We start from the raw sequence: 24,144 nt of genomic DNA, 5'->3' as shown, positions 1-24,144 counted from the left end.
TTAAATCTGTGGTTCACATGGGTGGCGTTGGTGTAATGGTGCTGTGGATATTTCTTAGCAAACCTTTAGGGTGTGGCAGATATTTGCATGGTGTGTCTGCAGGTGACACATTTGTCAGTCAGTATGATCAGTAACTCTTAGGAATGTTCCCAAATCTTAAAATTAGTGTTTCAGAATTTTAGAGACCTGGAAGCAAATTCTCCAATCTCCTACTAGCAAGGTGCACATGATAAAGTAGCCAGTTAAACTGTAGGGCAGTGGTCACCAACCTTTTTGGGTACTGAGTCATAGAAGGGGGTTAAAAATTCTGACCTATGAACTGGAGGACTTGGCATTCACCTAAAACTCATACATAATAAACAGATTTTTATTTTTGTCTATTCATTTCTAATTTTCTTAAGATAATTTTATTTTAAAATCCCCCTAAATTACAGGTGCTTAGCTCCAGGTACTCAGATATTCACTTCCATACAGAAACCCCACATCCGTATCTTCAGGTAACACAGAGTACATGTCAGACTTAATAATGTTACTTTAGCGATAGTTTCAAGGTGTTGCTTTATTGTAGGTCTCGTACCATGTCTTAAGGTTGTGCTGTTCTTTTTTCATTTCGTTAGAGGTGATGAAGCAGACTGAAAATGTTTTTTCATTGTCTCCTTTCCATGTCTTCTTTGTTTCATCTTTTCTCTTTTTTTTCTTTTTTCCTTTTCTTCTTCTGTTTTTCTGCTCTATTTACATTGCAGTCTCCATATTAACTGTAAAACTCCCTGCATAATTATAATAAAGCAATTTATATGCATGAAACAAGTGGAGCAGTATGGCAATTGCTGTACTGCTACACTTGTGAAAGTAAAATCTGTTGGGCTCTTTTTGGCATCAAGACAATTATTCTTATTGCCACATTGCCAGACAGGACACTGTTATAAAAATAAAAAAAATCCCCCTAAATGCTAAAATGCCCTATATGATTAATATGATAAAATGCTCTATAAATGTTTAAAGAAGAAGAGAAGCAGAATGCAATGAAATTTCAAACTTAGGCCACGGGTGAGTTGTTCTGTTTTCAGAAGCTGCAGAAGACACCCAATGTACAAAATGCAATTTGTTTTTCTATATACTCTGTGTATACAAAATTACAATAAAAGTTGTCTATGTCTAATGTGGTCATTGAGGGATCCTTGGTGCCCGCAGGCACCACGTTGGTGACCCCTGCTCTAGGGTGTGCTGTAGTTTCCAGGTTTGATCTCCAGCCTGGTGTATTTCTGCATGGAGTTTGCATGTTCTCCCTGTGCATGCTTGGGTTCTTTCCAGGTACTCCGGCTTACTCACACAGTCCAAAAAAACATGACTGTTAGGCTAATTGGCTTCTTAAAATACTCCTTAGATGTGAGGGTGTGTGTGTGAATGGTTCTAAGTCCTGTTTGTCTCTATGTTGCCCTGCGATAGACTAGCGACCTGTCCAGGGTGTACCCCCTCTCTCGCCCATTGACAGCTGGAGACAGGCACTGGCCCCACCATGACCCCAGCCGGGATAAGCGTGATGGAAAAACGGATTGGTTTATTGCATATATTGGTCTCTACTAGCTTTATTTATACGGAAGTCCATTTCATTCACCTGAGAATTTTTTTTTTTAAACAAATAAAGTGATTTATTTTTCATAAAAATGGTCTCATTAATTCAGGAATATAGAACATTTTTATGTATTTTCACAAAAATTATCTTGAAAAGCAGACCTAAAGGTTTTTGTTTGTTTTAAATCATGTTAATTCAGATTTTTGTTTGTTTTAAATGATATTGATTCAGAAAAAAAACATGTTTTTATTTGATTTTGTAAAAATTATCTTGTTAAGCTAGAAAAAAAATCTTTTTTCTACGTGAATGCAAAACGGCCATAAATCCAATTAAATATCCACTCTAATCTTTGCTAAAATGGTTAATTTTCCTCCATTTCTATGTGGAAACGTTAGACTCTTTCAGTAGTAAACAGTTTTACTCACCCAACATTTTTACATTTATTTTTTAAGAAGTAAAAAAGAACCACCATAGGCAAAACAAATTAACATAAATTTAATGAGTTTTCTGGGGAAAATGGCCCCAAAGGCACCATGCGTCCTGTGTTGTTAGATAAATTTTTTGATTACATAGTCCAACCACTACTTTTAAGTATAAAATTGCAATGCACAATTGTAACAAAGACAATAGTAAACCACTTTAAACCAAAGACATAGAGAAATTTCCCACACCATTCCAAATTTGATACATTAGATAACTCAGTTTTTTTCAATACCAGCACAATCACACATTATTTTCAGTGTAACATACAGCAAACACTGAAAGTCAGGACAACAGAATCAAAACATTAACTTTGATGATGGCTGAAAATGTATGTATAAAAGATAAACCGTAAGACCCGCAAAAAGAGAAGCGTTATTTGTATCTAGGCTGCGAAGCTTGACATCCAGGGTCATAGATATATTTGAATTTTGCTCTCTTACAGTAATGTTTTCCAGTGGACCTCACAGAACTGATGGAGTCAAAAGTAAATTCTGTCTCAAATAAAACTTCTGCCAGAACTTTAAACACCTTTTTCACAATGGAAAAGTTAAAATGTTTAGAAAAAACTCCGCCCTGCCCTTCGCTTAACCTCCTCCATTCCCATAAATAACAATCAGTACTCATAATCCAATAGTTGTCTTTCATCAAATCATCATTTGAATTGAATTCATAATTATTTTGAATGTAAAAATGTCTTAAATAAACAACTGAACTTTTTAATCAGTGAATGCAGCCTCTCCACACGTTACATGGAGAAGAGTGAAGCAAATAATCCAACTTCACAGCATACAATCTCTTTTTTAAACAAAAGAAACAGTGAATAACTTCTCCCCTTTTAACCATGGCCTCTGTGTTGAGTTACATGATCACAAATGTCATCAGAAATCACCCCCCCCCCCCCAAAAAAAAAAAAAAAAACCTCCTATGTAACACATATTCCTTTAATATCCACTGAATCACAGTACAGAAAGAAACAATTCAATTATGCTACATAACTCAAGTCAGAAAATAAGCACTGCTGTTGTTGGCCCCTTCCCCCTCCCTCCCCCCCACCCCTCCCTCTAACATGATCTTTTGTTTTTGTTTTTTCAATAAGTGCATCTGAGCACACGTCTTCAAACAGCAGGAAATAACAGGGATCTCACAAGGAAGGCAAAGCACTGGATTCCTGTCACAATTGCAAAGATACAAGACATCCCTAGAGTTGGACGTCAGTAACAGCTAGTTTCTAGTAAGACCTGATTTTAAACTGTGTTAAGATCTAAAAACATACGCAGAACTACAATAACACAGCAACAGTATCAGTATTCCCCTGTTACAGATGGACTGTTAAACATTTTGTTTACACTTTCTTTTTTTCTTTCATAGTTTGTAAATTAGGCAACATGAAAATTAGTTATCCCATTCCTCTGTGCCCCTCTGCCCTCACAGATGTCGATCAGGTTTTCGATATTTTTTGTAACAAAACACACCAGTATGAACGTCTTTTGTTCATTCAAAAACAAGAGGTAGTAAAAAAAAAAAAGAAAAAAAGGCAATCCAAAGTGGCAGGCAATGGTAAAACCTTTAGTTAGAAAAAGGCACTTGCTGTACGAACAAACCGAAACAACTTTCCACCATTTCTTCCTGTTCTCTGGTCCAAATCTCTCCACATTTCAGGCCATATGCATTTCTCTGCTAACGCAGGGAGCCTTTCAACCTCAAACACATTCTTCATCCCTAAATTAAACGTGGCAATCTTCATCAAACACTAAGTGACCCACTTCATCTTGTTTAATCACATAAAAAAAAACAGCTCTCTATCCAAAGTTCTTCACAATTTTGTTCCATGTTGGCATGTCTGATGTTTATTTTTTTCCCCTCACGTACTTAAAGCATAAACTGTGTCCATGTTAGTCTTTTGTCGCATTTTTGAAGGTTTCTGTGGTCTTTTATTTTTTTTTCCTGGAAGGTTGAGGTGGTTGTAGAGAGATTGCGTCGCGCTGAGTCTGTTTTTTCCGGAACCATCTTTACGAGCTGTTAGTCTTTTACAAGTCTGTAGACATGATACTGCGCTCCATGTTCACTATTGGAAACCTCAAAAACAAACGCTATACAGAGCAGGGTCTCCTGGGTGTCACGGTTCGTCACCACCTGACAGGGTTCAAATACGTTTATTAAAAACATGATTGTTTTCAGTTCAAATTTGTAGGGGTTATTTAAAATAAAGTGCATTTTACCTGTAGGATAGTGAAGTTTTCAAGAACGCTATTCATCATGTACTTTTCAGGTAAGTGTTTGAGTTTGTGGATAAAGTTGATCATGTATTCACACATAGGAGAGCGGTGGATCCTGTAAACATACTTCCCCCCCTCCATGCGGGCGTACTCTGTCTGTAACATTTACCAGAGCGAGAAAAAAAGAAAAATTGTGTATGAGACTGTATCAAATATATCTGTTAAAACAAGTTTCAAAAGCACCTTCTTACCTCAACTTTCTCTACCACCTGTTTGCCGAATGAGCAGACTTTAGTTGAAACTGTTATAGTCATGTTCTCCATGCTGCTGTACTGGCTGCTTACACCGTAGAATGAACCCGGCTCATCCAGCATCCCGCCGCTGTTCAGGTCAGCCTGGAGAGAGCGAAAAAATGTCAGCCTGATGATCTGATTCAAAGCATGACAAAAGCACTCATTGAACAGTTCGATTAAACAGGCATCAATGTGTTGGGGAAAAAAAAATACATTGCCTGCAACTAAATTATGCATTAAACCAATTACAAGTAGAAGAAATTACAGAGTATATTGGAAAACCCATCTAAGGAAAAATATGCCATATAGTGCTGCAATCATGAAGGTTACATCAAACGGTGGTAAAAGAACAAACAAGAATTGAAGCTAAAACATCTAACACAATCTTTAGTTTTCCCTGACAAGGATGGATGAAATATATACATAGTTGTTGTTGTATTACCATCATCAGCAGAAGATTTGGAGATTCTTCTGCTTTTTTTTTAACCTATTCTACTATCATCTTAACTATTTGGTAAAATAAGCTTAGTCATCATTCCAATTGTTTGAACCTTTTCATTACTGCTCTAATTGTGGATTTGGGCATTGTTTGCTTAGTAGCTGTTGTTTAGTGTTTCTTTTTTTTGTAGAGCAAAACATATGATACCTAACTTAAAAATTTGGATTTGAAATTGACCTCTGCAAAAACTTGTATTTTTATTCCTAGAATAGGAAAATATTTATAGCAAATTACATGTTTATGGACACTTAATTCAAACTAAATAGTAAAAGTCCTAATTAGGTGTTTCAGTAGCTTTTATTATATAGGAACATGAGAGGTTGCAATAATAGTTGCACGGGAGCCTCCAGTTTTTAGATAAAGGCCATATGAGGGCCACTAATATTCTTCGGGTGGTATACCACACCAATAACAAAGGTTTGTTTATGTATGGTAGATCTAAGAATACAGATATGCCAAAAAAGTAGAATCAAAGATAAAAACACAATTTCTATATTGAATCGTCACCCTAAATATATAAACTTAAATGGAAGGTTTGAGTTTTCAATTTCCGTTTAGTATGAGACTAAGCAACTGCATCAAAATATTATTTTTAGTGACAAGTAACACATATTTACTAGGGCTGCCAATTAGGGCTGGGAACTGTGCCCTTAAAATTGTTTTACAATATTTTGTAGTACTATCTAATAAAAGTGACAAATAAAACACTCTTCAATAAATGTTTGAAGTCGCTCTTAGGTAACTATATAGCTGTAGATGAATGTCTCAGTAATCATAGCCCCACAATCACAAAAACTATTCTTCAAGACACCGATTATATAAAGAAGAGTAATTTATATCACTAAACATCCCATGATAATCACATTTAAGCCTATTCTTCAAATATTCAATACCCCAAAGGAAGAAAAAATGAAAGAAGAAAAATGATACAAAAAAATCACAATTCACCCATTTTCTGAGATTTTTATCATTACTAATTCTAATTTATTGTTTAAACATTGAATCAGAATTCTTGTCATGACTAGAAATGTATCATGAACACGATAAATGAAACGATAAATACCCATCCCTACTGCCTATTTCTGTGAAAGGGAGTGTTTTAAGCAGTAGACTAAGAAACATAGAAACCCACCCAGAACTTGACGAGGAAGAAAGCATTCTGAGGTCCTTTCTCGTAAAGTTCTTTGAGTCCGCCTTTTTTTTCGGGGAACTTGTCGTAGATCTGTCGGATTTCCACAGCCTCAAGCAGTGGGTCACTGTAGGAGGGATTTGTCTGTCCAATGTGGACGAACAGGTGCTTGCTGTACTGCAGTGGGTAGAGACCAGAGGTTTGCAAATGTCAGTTAAAAACTTCAGAACAACATAACATTTCGGCAAGAACCATAGAAAGAAAGTCAAATGATGTAGAAACCTAATAAGCTTCCAGGGACCTTTTCTTTCCATCTAAATTAAAATAAAGCTAATTTCTGTATCCACATACAATTAAACAAAAAGTTAATTTTGATTGAGTCACACCAAAGCACAATTAGCGTTTAAGTACGTTTAAGTTAACCTTGTGCTGCAAGCTGAATTGTCACGAGATCTGAGTTTTCAGTCTCTTAGACTTATTTCGACGCAAACAGCTTTACAACAGTGAATGAGCAGCTTACAGCAGTGAAATGAGGATTTCCATTTATTAAGTGCAGCAGTGATCAGAAGAATATCGGGCAAAATGCAGTAGAAACATTGAGGTGAGTTCTATTTAAAGTGATTTGTAAATTTTCCATGTAGTCTAAATATGATGTTTAAAAGGGTGATGCAGAGTGTAACAACAAATACATCTTCAAATACTCCAGCTAATACGTGCATCTCGTAATAACCAGCGAGTCACACCAATGGCATTCCAGCTGTGTTTTTTGGGGCGGGACATGTAGGAATGATGACAGTCAGAAGGGCCTTAAAAACATGGCTACGTTGGAGGACTCACCTGTCACTACCACAATTGACTCAATTTTAGCTAAAATAGATTAACAATTTCTTATTTAAAAAAGGAGCAAAGAGAAGAACTTTGTGCATTTGTAGATGATGATGAAAGATGTCTGCTTTGTTCTTCCGTCAGAATTTGGGAAAAGTTTAATTTATCCGCTTAATCCACTGAAATGTCACGATTCACTGCTACGATTGGATGAAAGTGTGTTATGTAAGGTGGGTACTAGTTGGCACGTCACCCAATCAGCTCAAAGTATTGTACTAAACGTCTCTCCTTTTCATGAAAAGCCACAACGGCAGTCATCCAACACTGATAAAGTAGAACTCAACTCAGTATCATATCGATCTGGCTACTCCCAAGTCTTAAGTATCTCATTTAAGCCACCAAAATGTTGTATGATCTCCTATGATCACCACATGTTGTATGTTTGTTAAGACTATGGCAGTGCAAGCTTCAGCTTACGTTGTCCATGTCTCTCGGCACCTCCATGAAGGCTGAGTACTCCAGCATTCGCAGTTTAGATGAAGCGATTGTCCGATCTTGCCACACTGGAACTGCAGTCGCTGATGGTGCAGGAGGGGGCGCCAAGGGCTCATAGGCTGGGCAAAGACACAGGTTTAAAAACAAAATACAAATTTTAATAACAATGACAAAACAAATAAAAATAAAACACTTTCAACAATTCTATGTCACCTACATGGTATGGGCTGTTGTACAGGTCCTGGTAGGGTTGAGTATGGGGGCTGTACAAAAGGTTTAATGCTGGAAGACAATAAATGACCCAGTCAGACAAAAATCTTATCAGATGTTTGTAGCAATACTTCCAACTTTGTATCTCTTATTGTACTAAGCTATCAATTTGAACTAGAATAAAATAATGTGTTGCTGCACCAGCTAAGCGTTAAGTTCACCTTCAGTGCTACATAATAGTACAAAACAGCACCAGTTAATACTTTCCTGACAAATCCCAGAAAACCAGTTAATGGTTTTGGTACTTTTTATACACTAATCCATATCAAGAATTTAATTTTGTTTTCCCATCTTTCAATCACATTTAGTCACTTCAATAACTTTGTCAAGGTAAATTCAACAAAAGTGAAACAAAAAAAATACAGTTCTTCAGGAGGATTTGGTGCTGTTTTGGGATTAAAATCAGATCTTTTCTAAGGAGAACTTACACATGGCTGGTGCAGATGGGCCCAGGAGTCCTTCCCGGGTTGACATCTAGAATCATCCTAGTGTTGAAAAATGTTATTAGGTAAAAAAAAAAAAAAATGCAATACCCACCTGACATAAACCATAACCTCATCACTGATTCACTCAATTATATTTTTTTTTAGATTTATTTGTTGTACCAAGTATTCCTGATTTCTGTGTTTACTTACTCCTGAGATGGTCCTGGCTGTACTGGGATTTGAGCTGTCCAGAACTGGAGAGAGAGAGACAGAAAAGGGTTTTATGTTTTGTTTTTAAATAATTCTTTTAACTGCGATAAAATCTGTTTTAATGCAGTTATTTCTTTTTTATTAATCTACTCACTCGCGGTGGTTGGTATGGGGCAGGAGACAGAGGAGGAAGGTGATTCTTTATCATACTTGGTGAAACAATCTGTGCAGATGACAGGGCAGCCATGTTCTGAAGGGCTTTGTCTTTGGAAGCTTGATCCTGAAAAGCAACAGAAAAATAATAGAGAAATAGTTGTATGACCTGTCTCAAGAACATCAGGGCTGAATGTTTGACAATTATTTCAAAATAACTAATCTAGCTGTCAGCTGGAAATATGTTAGCCTAGCAGTAACACTATGCAGTTCTGATTAAAGAGCAGCTGTCAGAATGAAACAGAGTGAAGGACAGAGAGATGAAGCAGCGTTGATCTGATTATACAGTAGATGGTCAGTATGTTATTAAGGAAATTACAAGAAAAAAGGAGTACAGTGATTTAAAGTGGATCCAAGTGATTGCAAAACCCAGGAATAAAGAAAGGTAGCTAAAAATGTCTAAAGCCATTCAATCTAAATGCAAACGTCCTGAAGCTGTTACTCATTTTGAAAGAGTATAAAACCAAAGTTTGGGATTTAAGGAAGTACGTCAAAAGACTTTTAAATATACATATGCTTTTTTATACATTTTTTTCCATTTTAGATTGTAAAATTGTCAACTTTTGGAATCTTATCTCTGACTATGTGAAAGAAAGATACCTAAGAAGTAAGACCCTGTGTAGAGAACAACACCTAATGCAAAGCAAGCAGGGGGTTTGATTTCTGGCAAAGGCTGAGGGGCGAGAATGCTACATCAGCAGTGCTGTGTTAAGAACTTTTTGCTTAAAGGTTGCCTTATAAACGGGATAGCAATGGGGTGGGACCCATATCTAGAGAGGGTCGTAGCAAAGGGATAGTGCACTAGTATTGCCAAACAAAAGGGAGCAGGGAAGCATATTACAGAAGGCAGTTTCACTTACCAAATTCATCGCCTGAATCAAAAAAGAGAGAAACCATTAGTATTGTGCACTTCTGTATAATGTTTTGATGCTGTCTTCTAAGACATATAAAACTGACAGTGCTTTTAACTCTAAGGTCAGTGTGAAATTGCCGAGTTATGTGTAAATGTATTGTTCACCTAAACAACCATAACCGACAATCTGCCGATAAATTACTAAACCACAGTTGTGTGGTATTTTTTGAAAGCAAAATATGTATTGTATTTTTTTTTCATTCAAAAAGCTAAAAGTGAGATATGCCAATTATTTATATGGAACAATGTCTTACTGTCTCATTACTGACCTAAAGGAGCATAGCAGAGTTTTTGCAGATGTTAGCTCCCTTTGGGACAAGTTCGAATGACACTAGTATTGTGATGCACAAGGGAGAAAAGGAAAACGATTGCAGTTTGCAGCTGTGACTGCACAGATTTAGACAGTTACAGACACTGTTTAGACAGATTATGAATTACAGACTTGTTGTTATAAAAACTGAAATTATTTTAAATGAAATTTTGCAAGGTTGAAAGGATAATGGAGCCTATTTGGCATTTATGGTAATTTATTGTTATTGAGGAAAACTTATCTTACATGTCGTGCAATTTTAATGACATGTATGGAAAAAAACAACTTTAAAACATATAAGGAAAATTTAATTTAAAAAGTTAAGTAAGTGATTTAACTGTGTTAACTTTGCATATAGTTTATAGTTAGTTTAATTTAATGACAGACCGTGAATAAAATGTTAAATTAACTGGTCTGCATGTGATTGTCCATGTGGATCAAAAAAACTCCAAATCATCCTGACTTAGTCATCCGGCTTGTCTTACTCAGAGAAATCTCCCTCAGGTTCTTGCACTGAACGTGAATGAATTCATCACCACAAACAGTTAACCCACTCTTTGGCTGCATGGCAAAGACATTCCGATCAGCAGATGGAGCAGTTTACAGAAATGTTAAAGGAGGGGCATAACAGAACCACTCCCGTGGGGTTTACCCCCTCTACAGCCAGCACAACCACCATTTGGAGTTCTCATTTTCATTTTGCCAAACTCCCCAAACGAGAGCCTTTTGCGGGTGAAATTGGAAGTTGTTGTGGATTTCTGTTACAATGTTCACTAGTTTTCAGTCGATCCCCAATGTCTTTTTGGTTTGATAAGGACATAATCTCATTCATGATTGGAATATTGAGAAGTCGAGCTCTGCAGAGAACTGAAGCAAGATTTGGCGGTGAGTTTCAATTCCAAATTTGACCAGTTTATCTCTGAGTTCAAACAGACATTCGGATATACCTAGTCAGTTTCTTACATTTCCTGTAAGACGTTGAAATTGAAATAGGGTGACAAGCCAGTATCAGACTTTACCATTAAGTTTTGAACTTTAGCAGCCTCTTCAGCCTGGAACCCTGAAGCGTTAAAGGGAGTTTTTCTTCAAGTCTTAGATGAAAGAATTAAAGGAATAGTACACCCAAAACATGATTAGCCTTCATTTTCTACTCACCCCCATGCTGAACAACACTCTGGAGTACTTTTTTGATATCTCAAATGCATCTGGAGATCTGGGAGGCTTCTTGCTGTCTGCTGACATTCAAATAATGGAGGTCTGAGGTGCCCGAGGCAGAAAGGTCCATAAAAGTCCACAAAAAACGTGTCAATATTCCTCCATACTGCTCGTCCAATGTATTCCAAGTGTCCTGAGTGGGTAGCATCCAGAATTTACTCGAAACGAAGTCATTTAGAATGTTTTTAGAGCATAAACAGTAGTGTATAGGATTTCCTGAAAGCGCGCGCCAACGAGTTCACGCCGCTTCGGAAACCGCGGCAGACCAAACCGGATGAAAGTGCGCATTCAGCTCGGCAAAGAACTCATGCTCTTCCTCAACACTGAAGTCCTCAGACATTTTTCTTTCGTTGTTTCTTTCTTTGCACAGGTAAACAGCACATTATTCTTCTACGCTTGCATTATCGGCAGAGCAGACGCTGAATGCGCACTTTCATCTGGTTTGGTCTGCCGGCTTCCGTAGCGTCGTGAACGCGCAAGCGCGCGCTTTCAGGAAATCCTATACACTACTGTTTATGCTCTAAAAACATTCTAAATGACTTAGTTTCGAGTAAATTATGGACGCTACCCACTCAGGACACTTGGAATACATTGGACGAGCAGTATGGAGGAATATTGACACGTTTTTTGTGGACTTTTATGGACCTTTCTGCCTCGGGCACCATAGACCTCCATTATTTGAATGTCAGCAGACAGCAAGAAGCCTCCCAGATCTCCAGATGCATTTGAGATATCAAAAAAGTACTCCAGAGTGTTGTTCAGCAATGGGGTGAGTAGAAAATGAAGGCTAATCATGTTTTGGGTGTACTATTCCTTTAAGGATAAACGTGAGCAGAGAGGAGTCTAAAACTAACCTCCCTGCCTATTCACCTGGACAACAGATTTTGAGAGGGAGCTTTACCTCTTCCACAATCTCATCTTCCTGATTGTTCACTACCATCTGACTCTTCCAGGCTCTAAAAACAAAAAACCATTGCCATGTCTAGGCAATACCCCAATGACAAGGAACCCAATATCTCAACCGTCATTCAACCTTCCTGCTCTGTGAGGGCGTTATTGTGGGCAATAAATGAAGAGGTCCTGGAGGCTCAGCAGTCCAAACCAGATGCTGGAATTGGATCAATGAAACAGGTATATGATTTTTCTTCCATTAGGTCCTGCCTCACTCACTGGGCCAATGGCAAAATTCTCCTGCCATCCTGGAATCGACTGGACTCTCACACTCCATAAATTACATATCTGGTGGCCTACATGTAAGGATGTTCAAGTCTGTCTAGTATGTGCCCAAACAAAGCAAGTTACTCGCCCCCCAGTGGTCTTCTACAACCATTACCCCCCTACAGTAAATGTCCATGGTCACATATCGCCTTGGATTTCTTAACTGGACTACCACCATCTAAGGTGGTACTTTTGGATTAATCGGCCCATTTTAAATCCAGGCAGTGCTCAGTCTGTCTGTGGTTCACCTCAATCTGTCAGATCATTTAACAATTCAACCTGCTTTTTATGTATCTCTGATCAAACCTGTCCCGTCTAGTCCTCTTTGCCCTGTTTCCAGTAAGCCGACACCCACCCAGACATTGGTGGGCACCCAGCCTTCACTGTATGAAGGATTTTGGATGCTCATCGCCGGTCAATTGGGAGGGTTATGAGTCTGAGGAAAGGACTTGGATCGCTCCTTCCTGTCACAGAGAGGATCTTTGCTGATGCCTGAGCTGACCCGTGTTGCTGCACACTTGAGAATATTTCTCAATCAGGATGAATAGCATGTATATACGGAGGTAAAGGATCATCTCTCTTCCCTGGATGATTACGCCCTGATGGTATTCCTGCCAAAGATCTAAACCAGGAATATCCTTTTTGGTGAAACATGTCTTCTTGTGAATCTCTTTTAATGTGTACTCTGTTATTGTTACAGGCAACCAGTAAGCCTCAGTTCATCTCTTATCTTCATGGAAAAGGTCTGACCTGTGTGCAGCAGTTCTCAACCTTAATCATCTGCCTGCCTGCTTTCCAGCACATCATTTCTTTCAAGTACCAACACTCTCTGATCTCAATCACATTCTCCTGGACCTCTGGGGTACAGTCTGCAAAGCCCACTGAATAAAACCCCTTCAGATTCATGTTACCTCCCCTTCATCTCTCAAGTGGGCAAATCAATCTGCCATCATTTATCATCAACCAACTACTTCCTGATCAGACTAAATTCGCCCCTCAGACCAACCAGAAATTTCAACTGACTTCCTGCAGTTCTCCGCTTCCAGATTCTTGTTTCTTTTATAAATGAAACCTTAAAATTCACTAGTTCTCTGTGTGAATCTGCATCTGGGTCAATAAACTACAAACCATCGTGACAGTTTGTGCAGACATTAACAGGACACAGCCTACACATGGCCATCTCTAAATATATGACTACCTATTTTATCTCTAGTTACTTTAACTGCAAAAATGTTAGTTGAATGGTTATCCCCATAAAGCCCAACTGTTTTTCTTCAATGAACCACATGGGGGAACCCAATCCCAGCTTTGGGAATTACTACTTTGGAGATTGAGTGATCTTAGGGATTTTAAATTAATCAAATGTTTGCTCCATAGAAAATAGTTGTGTAATATGTCGAAGAAATACAGGTGGATTAATTATTTCATTGTGAATATGTAAAAATTATTTAAAAAGCATGGAAAGTCCAGAGGAATTTGAATAAGACAAGCCAATAAGAAATGCAACAACTAGTTTAAAAGATTAACCTTATACTGAGTATTACAAAATACCTTAAAAACAGAAAAAATACAGTAGAAACTGTAGAAAAGTAAAAGGAGAAGAAAATAGAAAGAAAAAGTAGTAAGAAGTAGTAAGAAGAGTTCGGTAAGCTGCAGAGGAAAAGAGACAGAGCTGGAGCAACATGCAGCTAAGTTGATTTTCTTTATACCAGCTTTTTGCAGTACATGCTTATGTAAAGCAGAGACTGCAGTTGCAAACATTACAGCTTGATTTTAAGAACCCTGCTCAATGCTATATGAATCTCAGACTAACAGACCTCTGTGTGTGGGTGTATTGCATGCAAAAAGCAAGACTAGCAAACTTTAAAATATAAATCAATGGTTTTGTTCACAGCAATCATGCATCTGCTTATTTGGCAAAGAATGGCCTTACATTAAAGCAACGATTGATAATCAGATTCCCAAATTAGCTGAATTAGCGCAAAGCTAAGCGTGTACCAGCCCTGCTGAGGTGAAGCGCATACCTTTAGCTTTGACTGGATCTCGCGAGATTTTCTCCGGGCGAGAACCTGCAAGTGGCTAGAAACCTGCACAGAAGAATAGCCAAAAGGAGGGAAGAGGAAAGAAGACAGGGAGAGAAAGGACACAGGGAAGAAAGGGAGAAGCCGTAACCAAAGAGGAAAGAGACGCCCAGTCAGTGTTGCCGGGAGGCAGGCCGGCGGCACCTACCTTTATACCCGCCTGGTATTCACGAACTTTCTTCCGTGCTAACACCTGTATGTGACTAGACACCTACAAGGGTGTGAAACAGTTTTCAGGAAATAAATAACATGCACTCAAATTCCTACTTACACACACACACACACACACACACAAAACATGCATGTGCACACATGTAGAGGGTATACACTTATTTACAGGAACAACATAAATATTCATAGGGCAGAAGATTTCTGAAAACAATGAAAGCTAAATTTAAAGGATACAGATCATAAAATACCATTTATTAGATTAGCTTTAAGTTAAACTGGCAGTTAATTATCTGAATCATAATGCTGATAATACACAAACATAACACAGCATCAGCAGAGAAGTATTTATGGTGCTAATTGGAAAAAAAGTGTGAAGAAGTTATTGCTCTGAAATTCTGAGCTAAATCTGGTGTTACGATACAGTAAATGCTTCTGCAAAAAAAAGAAAGAAAAAGCAAACCTTAATGCGTAAATGTCTTGAATTACCAATAAAAAAATCAAATACTCCTGGATAAAGCTGCACAGTTTAAGTGAATAGTCATTTAGAGTTTAGAACCTTAGGTAAGTTTAACAACATTAAAGGCAGTAATTTTGTCTTATTTTTTTAAATTTTATCATTATCAACAGCAAGTATTGTGGGTTATATGCATGGGATCCGACCGACAGAAAAACAAATATCAAATTTAAAACCATTAAATAAATAAAAAAATGTAGTTTAGAGTACAGATAGACCGATACAGCCACTAGAAAATATTTTTGGCCCATATAATTGAGGGGGAGATTTGCATTAATATCAACTGATACGTACATACATTTGCTGATTCATTAGCACATTCAGTAGCCATGTCATTAAATCAAGTAAAATATATGTATCGCTGCTCACTCCGCTTGCTATCCATTGTTAATATTTTCTTTAATTTGTTTGTGGAACAAAAAGACCAATACGACAGTCAGACAATATTTTGTCTTTTATATTCTGCATGCTGAACTGGAGAGCTCCTTCAGTGATAAACTGCGGCACCCTAAATGCACCAGGGAGCATTATCACAGATACTTCCTTCCAGCAGCTGTAAGACTCTATAACCACTGCTGTTCCCAAAAACCTCAATAAGTTGTTACATTCATAATTATTTGCATACTTTCATACTTTTCATTTTTGTCTTGGTCAGTTAAAAAACACATTCTGTCATTTTGCACATCTCTGGTGTTTCCATATCCACTACTGTAAAAATGTCCACAGCTATATATTGATAAAATGTATAGTAAATTGTAAAAACACTGTAAAGTACAATATTTTATTTTGTTTGTTTATCTCTGCCACATACACTCACCTGCCACTTTATTAGGTACCCCATGCTAGTAACGGGTTGGACCCCCTTTTGCCTTCAGAACTGCCTCAATTCTTGGTGGCATAGATTCAACAAGGTGCTGGAAGCATTCCTCAGGGAGTTTGGTCCATATTGACATGATGGCATCACACAGTTGCCGCAGATTTGTCGGCTGCACATCCATGATGCGAATCTCCCGTTCCACCACATCCCAAAGATGCTCTATTGGGATTGAGATCTGGTGACTGTGGAGGCCATTTGAGTACAGTGAACTCATTGTCATGTTCAAGAAACCAGTCTGAGATGATTCCAGCTTTATGACATGGCACATTATCCTGCTGAAAGTAGCCATCAGAAGTTGGGTACATTGTGGTCATAAAGGGATGGACATGGTCAGCAACAATACTCAGGTAGGCTGTGGCGTTGCAACGATGCTCTATTGGTACCAAGGGGCCCAAAGAGTGCCAAGAAAATATTCCCCACACCATGACACCACCACCACCAGCCTGAACCGTTGATACAAGGCAGGATGGATCCATGCTTTCATGTTGTAGACGCCAAATTCTGACCCTACCCTCCGAATGTCGCAGCAGAAATCGAGACTCATCAGACCAGACAACGTTTTTCCAATCTTCTATTGACCAATTTCGATGAGCTTGTGCAAATTGTAGCCTCAGTTTCCTGTTCTTAGCTGAAAGGAGTGGCACCCGGTGTGGTCTTCTGCTTCTGTAGCCCATCTGCCTCAAAGTTGGACGTACTGTGCGTTCAGAGATGCTCTTCTGCCCACCTTGGTTGTAGCGGGTGGTTATTTGAGTCACTGTTGCCCTTCTATCAGCTCGAACCAGTCTGGCCATTCTCCTCTGACCTCTGGCATCAACAAGGCATTTCCGCCCACAGAACTGCCGCTCACTGGATGTTTTTTCTTTTTCGGACCATTCTCTGTAAACCCTAGAGATGGTTGTGCGTGAAAATCCCAGTAGATCAGCAGTTTCTGAAATACTCAGACCAGCCCTTCTGGCACCAACAATCATGCCACGTTTAAAGTCACTCAAATCACCTTTCTTCCCCATACTGATGCTCGCTTTGAACTGCAGGAGATTGTCTTGACCATGTCTACATGCCTAAATGCACTGAGTTGCTGCCATGTGATTGGCTGCTTAGAAATTAAGTGTTAACGAGCAGTTGGACAGGTGTACCTAATAAAGTGGCCGGTGAGTGTATATTGTTATTTTTTATACACCTTTAAGGTCCACATTTTCCTACTGTTTCACAATAAATGGATGTTCTATTATATTCTATTCTAAATAAAATGATACAATTTTCTTGAATTTATTAATAAATGTTTCTTTTTTATTGGTACTTTGGTAAAATTTTTTATCATTGTGTCATTCTTAATCATGTAAATAAAGGAAAAGAAAGCAATATTGGCCAAAAGAACCTTGTCCCAAAAATCAGCAGCACAGATCAGGGATCGGCACAAGTTGGCCTAAAAAAACTTGTATTAGTGAAACTCCAGTTTGGAGGAGTTTAAATTAAAATAAGATGGCAAAAAATACCTACTCCTACTGTATAGTCTGTACAGTTTATTTCATGGCTGATACATAATTTGTTTTTAAGGAAACCGCTAAACAGTTTTTTTTGTGGAAAAAGGACTATATTTGATAACTAGTTATTTTCGATCCAAGGGACTATTTTACTTTTTTGAAAAAAAAATAAAATAAAAATCATAAAATAAAACCAGACTTATTCTTTAACATTTTTGACAGGTATTGATCAAACTAATCGGTCTCTTTGTGAACTGGTTTACAGTAGCATAGACAATCTTATAAAAATCATGCATGTGTTTTGGTTTTTTTTTTCTTTGTAAGCACTAGTTTACCTGCTTTCTTGTGCGGGTTTTGCCTGTCCTCAGCTTGATGTACCTTGCTATCAACTCATTGCGACCTATGAAAAAAAGCGAAAAAAGAAATAAAATTTAAAGAAAGAACAGCAAGTACTAAACCATTTCTCAGTATATCCCAAATCGGACAGCAGATGGCGCTGTTCTCTTAATCTGAAAAGGAAAGCTGTGCCCCAGAGTTCATCTTGAAAACAGTTGTTAAGATTAACAATCCAGCCATTGTCTCCTGTTACATGTCATCTCATTAATCAGTACAAATACTTGGGTTCATTTCTTTTTGTCTTTATGTTTTGATTTACTTATTTAACATTCACTAGTGTCACATTGCCATACAAACTACTTTCAAACATTCCTTAGAAAACAGAACCAGGTTTTTCTAAGACATAACCTTTAAAGTCTTTTTAAGACTACTGGAAATTCAACACCTTGTGCAGTTGAAAGCCCTGTAATCCAGGGTATAGTTTGTTCTGTGCGCATGGTTTTAGAGCAAACTAGGTTTTATCAAATGGAAATCCTTGGTGGTGAATGGACAAAACAAAACGCTGCCAGATATTGCCTTAAAGGAAACTGAGAGCAGAGGACTTTAAGGTTCTTATCTGCCAAGTCACGCTTATTGGGTTTTTGTGGAAATTGGACTGAAACGAGAGGCTGAACCACCATATCATTAGAAATAATGCTTCTAAATTTGCTGACAGAAAATTATGCTGACAAAACTGGTCAAGACGTGCCTTTTTAAACCCAAGGCGTTTAACAGCTTTCTAGATGCATAATGACAGGAGAAACATCTTGTATTTGGCCTCTAGAAGGCACTGCTTATTGCAATTACCATAAAAGTACCGCAAACCATCTTCAGCAGGCTTAGAGCACTCATCGTACAAACCAACCAGTCAGTCCGACAGTCGGCCAGCAAAGCAGAGCTGAGCCATCTGCCGATACTGAGGAAGCCCCTCCCCCTGCTGCCCCAGGCCAAGGATGGACACACCCGCTTCAGCGCCTCCGCATTCCTCACATTCCTGAAAGCCTGTCACATCTGTGCTGGCCAGTCTGATTGGGCCTACAGACACAGAGCTTGGCTGAGTGTACACATGCTCAAATGGACCTCCAGCTCTGGGAGAAACAGGGTTAGAGCTGGAGTGAACCTCATCAGGCTGGGGTGGAAGGGTGGTTCATGGGGTATAAAGGGGGGAAGAAATGGCAGCTGAAAAGGGCAGGGGCTCGTGGAGAGAGCACAAAGCCATAACTGTTTCTGCCAACAACTGCCACCTGGCAGCAAGGCAGCCTCTTTTCCCAAAACAGCACCTCAGTGTGACCCCACAGCTAACGGACAACAGCACCTGCTGCTGACCATCGAAGCAGAGGGTGGCAGGGAAAGAATAACGCCTGTTCAACCCCCACCCAACCCTCACACTCAATCTTATGTTGCTGGAGAAGAAAGAGTAAACATTGCATCACTGAGGTGTAAAGATTTTCACTAAAATGTCAGTTACTCTACTGTATACTGACAAACACAAGACTGAATTGTATTTTTACAATTAGGTATTAAAAGAAAAACAATCCAGTATATATGATATACAAAACTATATATTTAATTAATTTATTCTCTTTACACAACATCTGACAGATATGTGATCAGGGCCAGATTTAGAAAACAGCGGGCCCTCTGGGCTAAATTGAGTATTTTAACATACACCTATGCTGTCAAAAGACATAGACTGACTTTTTAAAATGCCATAATTTCTAGCAAATTGTCTATCAATGCAAAATTAAAATGTTGCAGTTAATATGCCAGATATGTATTTGGCAATAGAATGCCTTTATAGAAATGTACAAAATGCAAAGCTGGTGTGGAGCATGACGTTAAAGCCCACTGTTGTTCCTTCACCTTGGACTTACTAGTTTCTGTTGAACATTTTAAAACATAGCGTTAAAGAGAGCAAAAAAAAAATGGTGATCTTCAAAACTTAAGGCCATACACTCCAAATAAAAATATCACCACTTCGTGGATGGAAATGATACCAGCACAGGGTCAATAAAAAGGTTAAAGACCTTTATAAACCTAAATAAGAGAAGCTCAACATTAAAAAATAACCAAGATTAAAAGATAAGCTGATTACAGCAACTCATCCCGGTAATGATCACCTCTTGTCAGGGTTTTTTCTTGTCAAAGAAGACCCAGTAGAACTGGTTGTATTGGATGGCAGTTTTTATTTTTCTAGTCAGAATGCTTCCTTAAACTTTTTACAAGAAATGATGCACAGCACTGTGGGTCTGCAGCTGCAGCAGCTGACATCTGCTCCAACTTGAGACCGTGGTCTGGGGGTTGAGGGGGGTTAGGTGGGGGTGATGGGGTGGAAAGGGAGTCGATGGTTATGCGTGGGTCAGAAAGCCAAAGGTCCCCACTTCAGGGAACCAGAACAGGTGAATATAAACAGACACACTCTTATTCGTCTGAGTTCACAACCTCATTGTCCCCGGTGTTGCACTTTTCTCTGCAGCAGCACATTCAAACCTCTCATGATTGTTTTGTTGATTGCTCAACAGTCAGTCAGATAGCTGCAAGCTGCCATTCTTAACTCCCCTGGCGAGACACGCCCATCCCCTGCTTTTTTTTTTTATATGACCACTGGAATTTTCCACTTTCACGCTAGGATAGTGAGTGAAAAGGTAATCTTTATTCAGACATCATCTACTGCTCCATCTGAACCCTTTTAGCTCCCTTATTTTCCTCCCTCCTACTAAATTGTTAACATACTGCTCAGCCATGACTGAAAACATTCCTAACATCTCAGCGAGGGAGCTGACAGGGAAGCACCAGGCCTGCTCAGTCATCAAACAGGCCATGTGCCTACATCCAAACACTTAAGTGCTCCAACACCCCTGCGTATGCATGCAGCGAACCTGCCGCTAATTCTTACCTCCAAGGTCAGAACAGACACTAACCATCTTCTGGCACGTTTCGCCATTTTCATACCCAGAGTGCTTTGCAATAGTAACAGCTGCAGGGGTGTGGAAGCAAAGAGGCGTGTGCTACACCTGTCGAGATCAGAAAACGCAGGTGAACAGCGTGTCAGCACAACCCCAAGGCAAAACAAGAAGGATTACATTTTTTTTCCAAAATGCTTCCTCTGAATTCAGCGATTGAATTTAAATGTGAGCTATTTATCTTAAGCAGAACAAACCTTAAAGGATTAAATATTCTCAGATGGTTTTTATTTTAATATTTTAGTCAACAAATATTGATGAAAATTTTGGTCATGGTTCTGCTCCAGTCAGTTACAGCAAATCCATCCGATCTTTCGCTAAAATAGGAAAATACAGCATTATGTCATCATGTAAAATTAGTCTGAAGTAATTTTGTTTTGCCGCTTTTTTGTTGCTTTGAAATCCATATTAATAGTTCAAAAGCATTTTATTGGATTCAGGCCTGAAGTCTACAAGTTTCATTCTTTTTAGATGTCATCCTGTTGTAAACTCATCTCACGCAAAGCCTCTCCAGATCATGTGTCATATTTTCTTTCCTATTTAGGTACACAAAGCCTGTCCTCCATTTTCCATCTTATAATTGGCAGGTCCAATTATATTTCATTAGATTATATAAGCTGACAGATATTTAATGTAATATAATGGGCTTTACATGAGTAGCTCAATGAATCAATATGGCAGATAAACAAGAAAATCAATAAGCACACTAAAAATTAAAACAGCGTTTTCAAATAAAGCAGCATTAGAAAAGTTGTGATAAAAAACAGCAAGTTTGGATAGATATTTGGAGTGTTTAATGTAAAATTGGGAGTTTGTGTGAGTTTTCATTCCCACATTACAACATCACACCGCAGGTAAATCACATATTTACACCAAATGTTAACACTTATTCTGGTTGGCTTATTTAACCACTGCTAAATTTCAAAAGAGTGATTATTTCTGTTGAATTCTGAAAGAAAGCTTTTATTGCTTAAAGATTTAAGCCAAATAACTATTCCAATAGTTTGAGATAGAAAAGACTAATTTATGCGGTGTGCGTTTTAGGAAGCAACCTTTTAACTATTTCCTGAAACAGCTCACATTACTCTTCCTTGAACTCTCAGTCACCCCAAACTTATCTGAATGAAACTAAATGCCAATGGTCTAGACAGCCTTGTGGAACACAGATTACGCTTGTATAAAACTGTCCACTCGCTAATGGAATTTTGCTAAGGTTTCCCACCAAAAGAAAAAAAAAAAAAAAAAAAAAAAAAAAAAAAATCCTAGCAGGAAAAAAAAGTGGAATTCATGATTGTAGTGATGACTTGTCTGCTTTTGGAGGCCACTGGGAGTCCGAGACTGCAAGGTAGACAGTATTACATGCAGCGCAATCGTTAACATTCCCCCAACCTCACGTCAGGGCAGCTTTTAGACATCTGAGGTAATCACCTTGTGCGAGGGCTTCTTCTGGGGCATTCCTTGGCTCTGCCAGGAGAGCCTCAGATGACTTATTGTAAATGGAGAGGGTGTTTAGTACCTTGGGGAGAAAAACAGGCTCTAAAAGGGGTCCTGACAGTTTGTTGCTATGGAGGAAAGTTTGTTGCTTAGCCTTCTTTATTGCTGACAGTCTCACAGCAAACCATGAAGGACGACACAGCTCTGCCAAACAGGAATGGAAACTTATACGGTTCACAAAAAATAAAATCATCATATATGCTTGTATGCAGAGAAATCCTAAAATAAACTTGTAGTACACAGACTCTGCCATATTGAAAATTATGCATTAAAATACTTTACAATAAGAAATCCTTTTTTTCAGAACTGATTTTAGGTTTTACTTTATAAGACCAAATAAGGTGTACATCCTCTGTGGCCTTATTGAGACAACTTCAGATTCAATCTGCCATTTTCATTATCTAAGAACAGGCTTATTTTAGCTGAAGGCATCACATTTAACTAATTATTGCCCTAAGAAAATTACAGATCCTAAAGGATAGTTTTTTCACCATATAGTGATGCCTGCAGCATATTTACTTGATTTCAACCACGTAGGAAGACATGATCGCACAAGAAAAACCACTACCATCTTCAGCACAGCTTCATTTACACTTGATCACAAGATAAACCAGGCTGCCACGGATTTTTCTAGATAACACTGCCCCTGTTTGCTTGGAACTAATTGTGAAGTGAATAGAATCATTTCATTTCTAATTAATTAGTCAAATATGATAGAGCTTAGAGGTATTGATAAGGCATGGAAATTTTATACAAAAATGCTCAGTTGAGCCTCCAAATAAAAGAGGAATAAATGAGAGTCTGACCTACAGAGGAAATAATTATTTTGAAATTCTTGCTCGAACTATTTAGGATAGCGTTATGTGCTCATGTTATTCCCTCTTCCCCTTTAAACAAATTGAAAAATCAAAATAATTTAAATAATCAACCCGATTAATTGGATTTTTAAATAATGGACTGATTTAGAAATAATGAACTTGAAAATTGCAGTACAGACTCCAAAACTTACAATTTGCTAAAAGGACAACCACCTTAAGACAATGATGAAGCTAAAGGCATATACAAATATATATATATATATATATATCATACATTTTTTTCCTTTAAGTGGATACAAATTCTTTCAGTAAATATGTCTGTTTAGACACATATTTAAACTTCACCAGGTTCAAATTCTGCAATAAAATCTATATTAAGCACTTTTATTGTCTAATTAACTGGTTAATAAAAAAAAAAAAAAAAAAAAAAAAGATTAATCTCTAAGCTAAATAATCACTGGTTGCAGACCCTCATTTCAATATTTCCCTGGAGGCTGCCTGTATAAACAAGGCAGAAGCAAAAGGTTCTTAAAAATATGAAAAAAATTTATATATTGTTTTTTAAGATGCTGGCACATATAAAGCATTAATAAAAATTATACGTATATATGTACCTAACAGAAAACCAAACAAAGTGTATTTTAACAGCATTATGTGACATTTTCAAAACTCAAAGAATACTTACAGCATACTATATGATTAATAAAACAAACTTTTCTGACATATGAGACCATAAATAAAATGTACGGTAAGAATCTGCACATACAAACCAGCCCTATGTTAGGTAAAAAATAAGTGGTCAGTTTTCAAAGAAGTTTATTTTGTTCTTTTTTTAGCACTTTTTAAAGGAAACATTCGCCCATTTTGCTGCGTCTTTCCCAATCTCTTTTTCGTTTGTTTTTTAAATCTGTAGATAATAACCATTGTATTCAAACCATGTTGAAAGTGTTTCAGCAAACCACAGCAATGTTTGGAAGTTTTCTGGCTTTATTGATTGTTTATCCTCTCCCAGCATGAGCTTTGTTTTTGATTTTTAAAGTCTGCAGACCAGTTGTAAGAATGGAAAAACACAGTAAAATAAAT

At 37.9% G+C, this 24,144-nt stretch overlaps 1 protein-coding gene across 12 annotated transcripts in view; it reads right to left on the bottom strand.

Moving 5' to 3' along the window:
* Positions 1 to 3,930: 3,930 nt before the first annotated feature.
* LOC119778990 (transcriptional enhancer factor TEF-5-like) overlaps positions 3,931 to 24,144 on the bottom strand; it is a 41,007-nt gene continuing 20,793 nt past the window's right edge. For 4 of the 12 annotated variants that reach the window (XM_038278456.1, XM_038278457.1, XM_038278459.1 and 1 more), the window contains 13 exons: positions 17,747 to 17,811; positions 14,517 to 14,579; positions 14,312 to 14,374; positions 9,492 to 9,503; positions 8,573 to 8,698; positions 8,419 to 8,462; positions 8,212 to 8,268; positions 7,731 to 7,795; positions 7,496 to 7,632; positions 6,197 to 6,370; positions 4,524 to 4,667; positions 4,276 to 4,428; positions 3,931 to 4,189 (listed from right to left, as the gene is read on the bottom strand). In XM_038278456.1, coding sequence (XP_038134384.1) covers positions 4,076 to 4,189; positions 4,276 to 4,428; positions 4,524 to 4,667; positions 6,197 to 6,370; positions 7,496 to 7,632; positions 7,731 to 7,795; positions 8,212 to 8,268; positions 8,419 to 8,462; positions 8,573 to 8,698; positions 9,492 to 9,503; positions 14,312 to 14,374; positions 14,517 to 14,579; positions 17,747 to 17,811 — 1,217 coding nt within the window. In that variant the 3' untranslated portion in view covers positions 3,931 to 4,075. The remainder of the gene's footprint in view (positions 4,190 to 4,275; positions 4,429 to 4,523; positions 4,668 to 6,196; positions 6,371 to 7,495; positions 7,633 to 7,730; positions 7,796 to 8,211; positions 8,269 to 8,418; positions 8,463 to 8,572; positions 8,699 to 9,491; positions 9,504 to 14,311; positions 14,375 to 14,516; positions 14,580 to 17,746; positions 17,812 to 24,144) is intronic. The other 8 variants (XM_038278462.1, XM_038278461.1, XM_038278463.1 and 5 more) reach the window with 8 other exon arrangements.

The sequence above is a fragment of the Cyprinodon tularosa genome, unplaced genomic scaffold (genome assembly GCF_016077235.1).
Source record: "Cyprinodon tularosa strain WSP-4 unplaced genomic scaffold, ASM1607723v1 ctg141, whole genome shotgun sequence".
Taxonomy (NCBI): Eukaryota; Metazoa; Chordata; class Actinopteri; order Cyprinodontiformes; family Cyprinodontidae; genus Cyprinodon; species Cyprinodon tularosa.
This window is presented reverse-complemented; position numbering and strand designations above follow the sequence as displayed.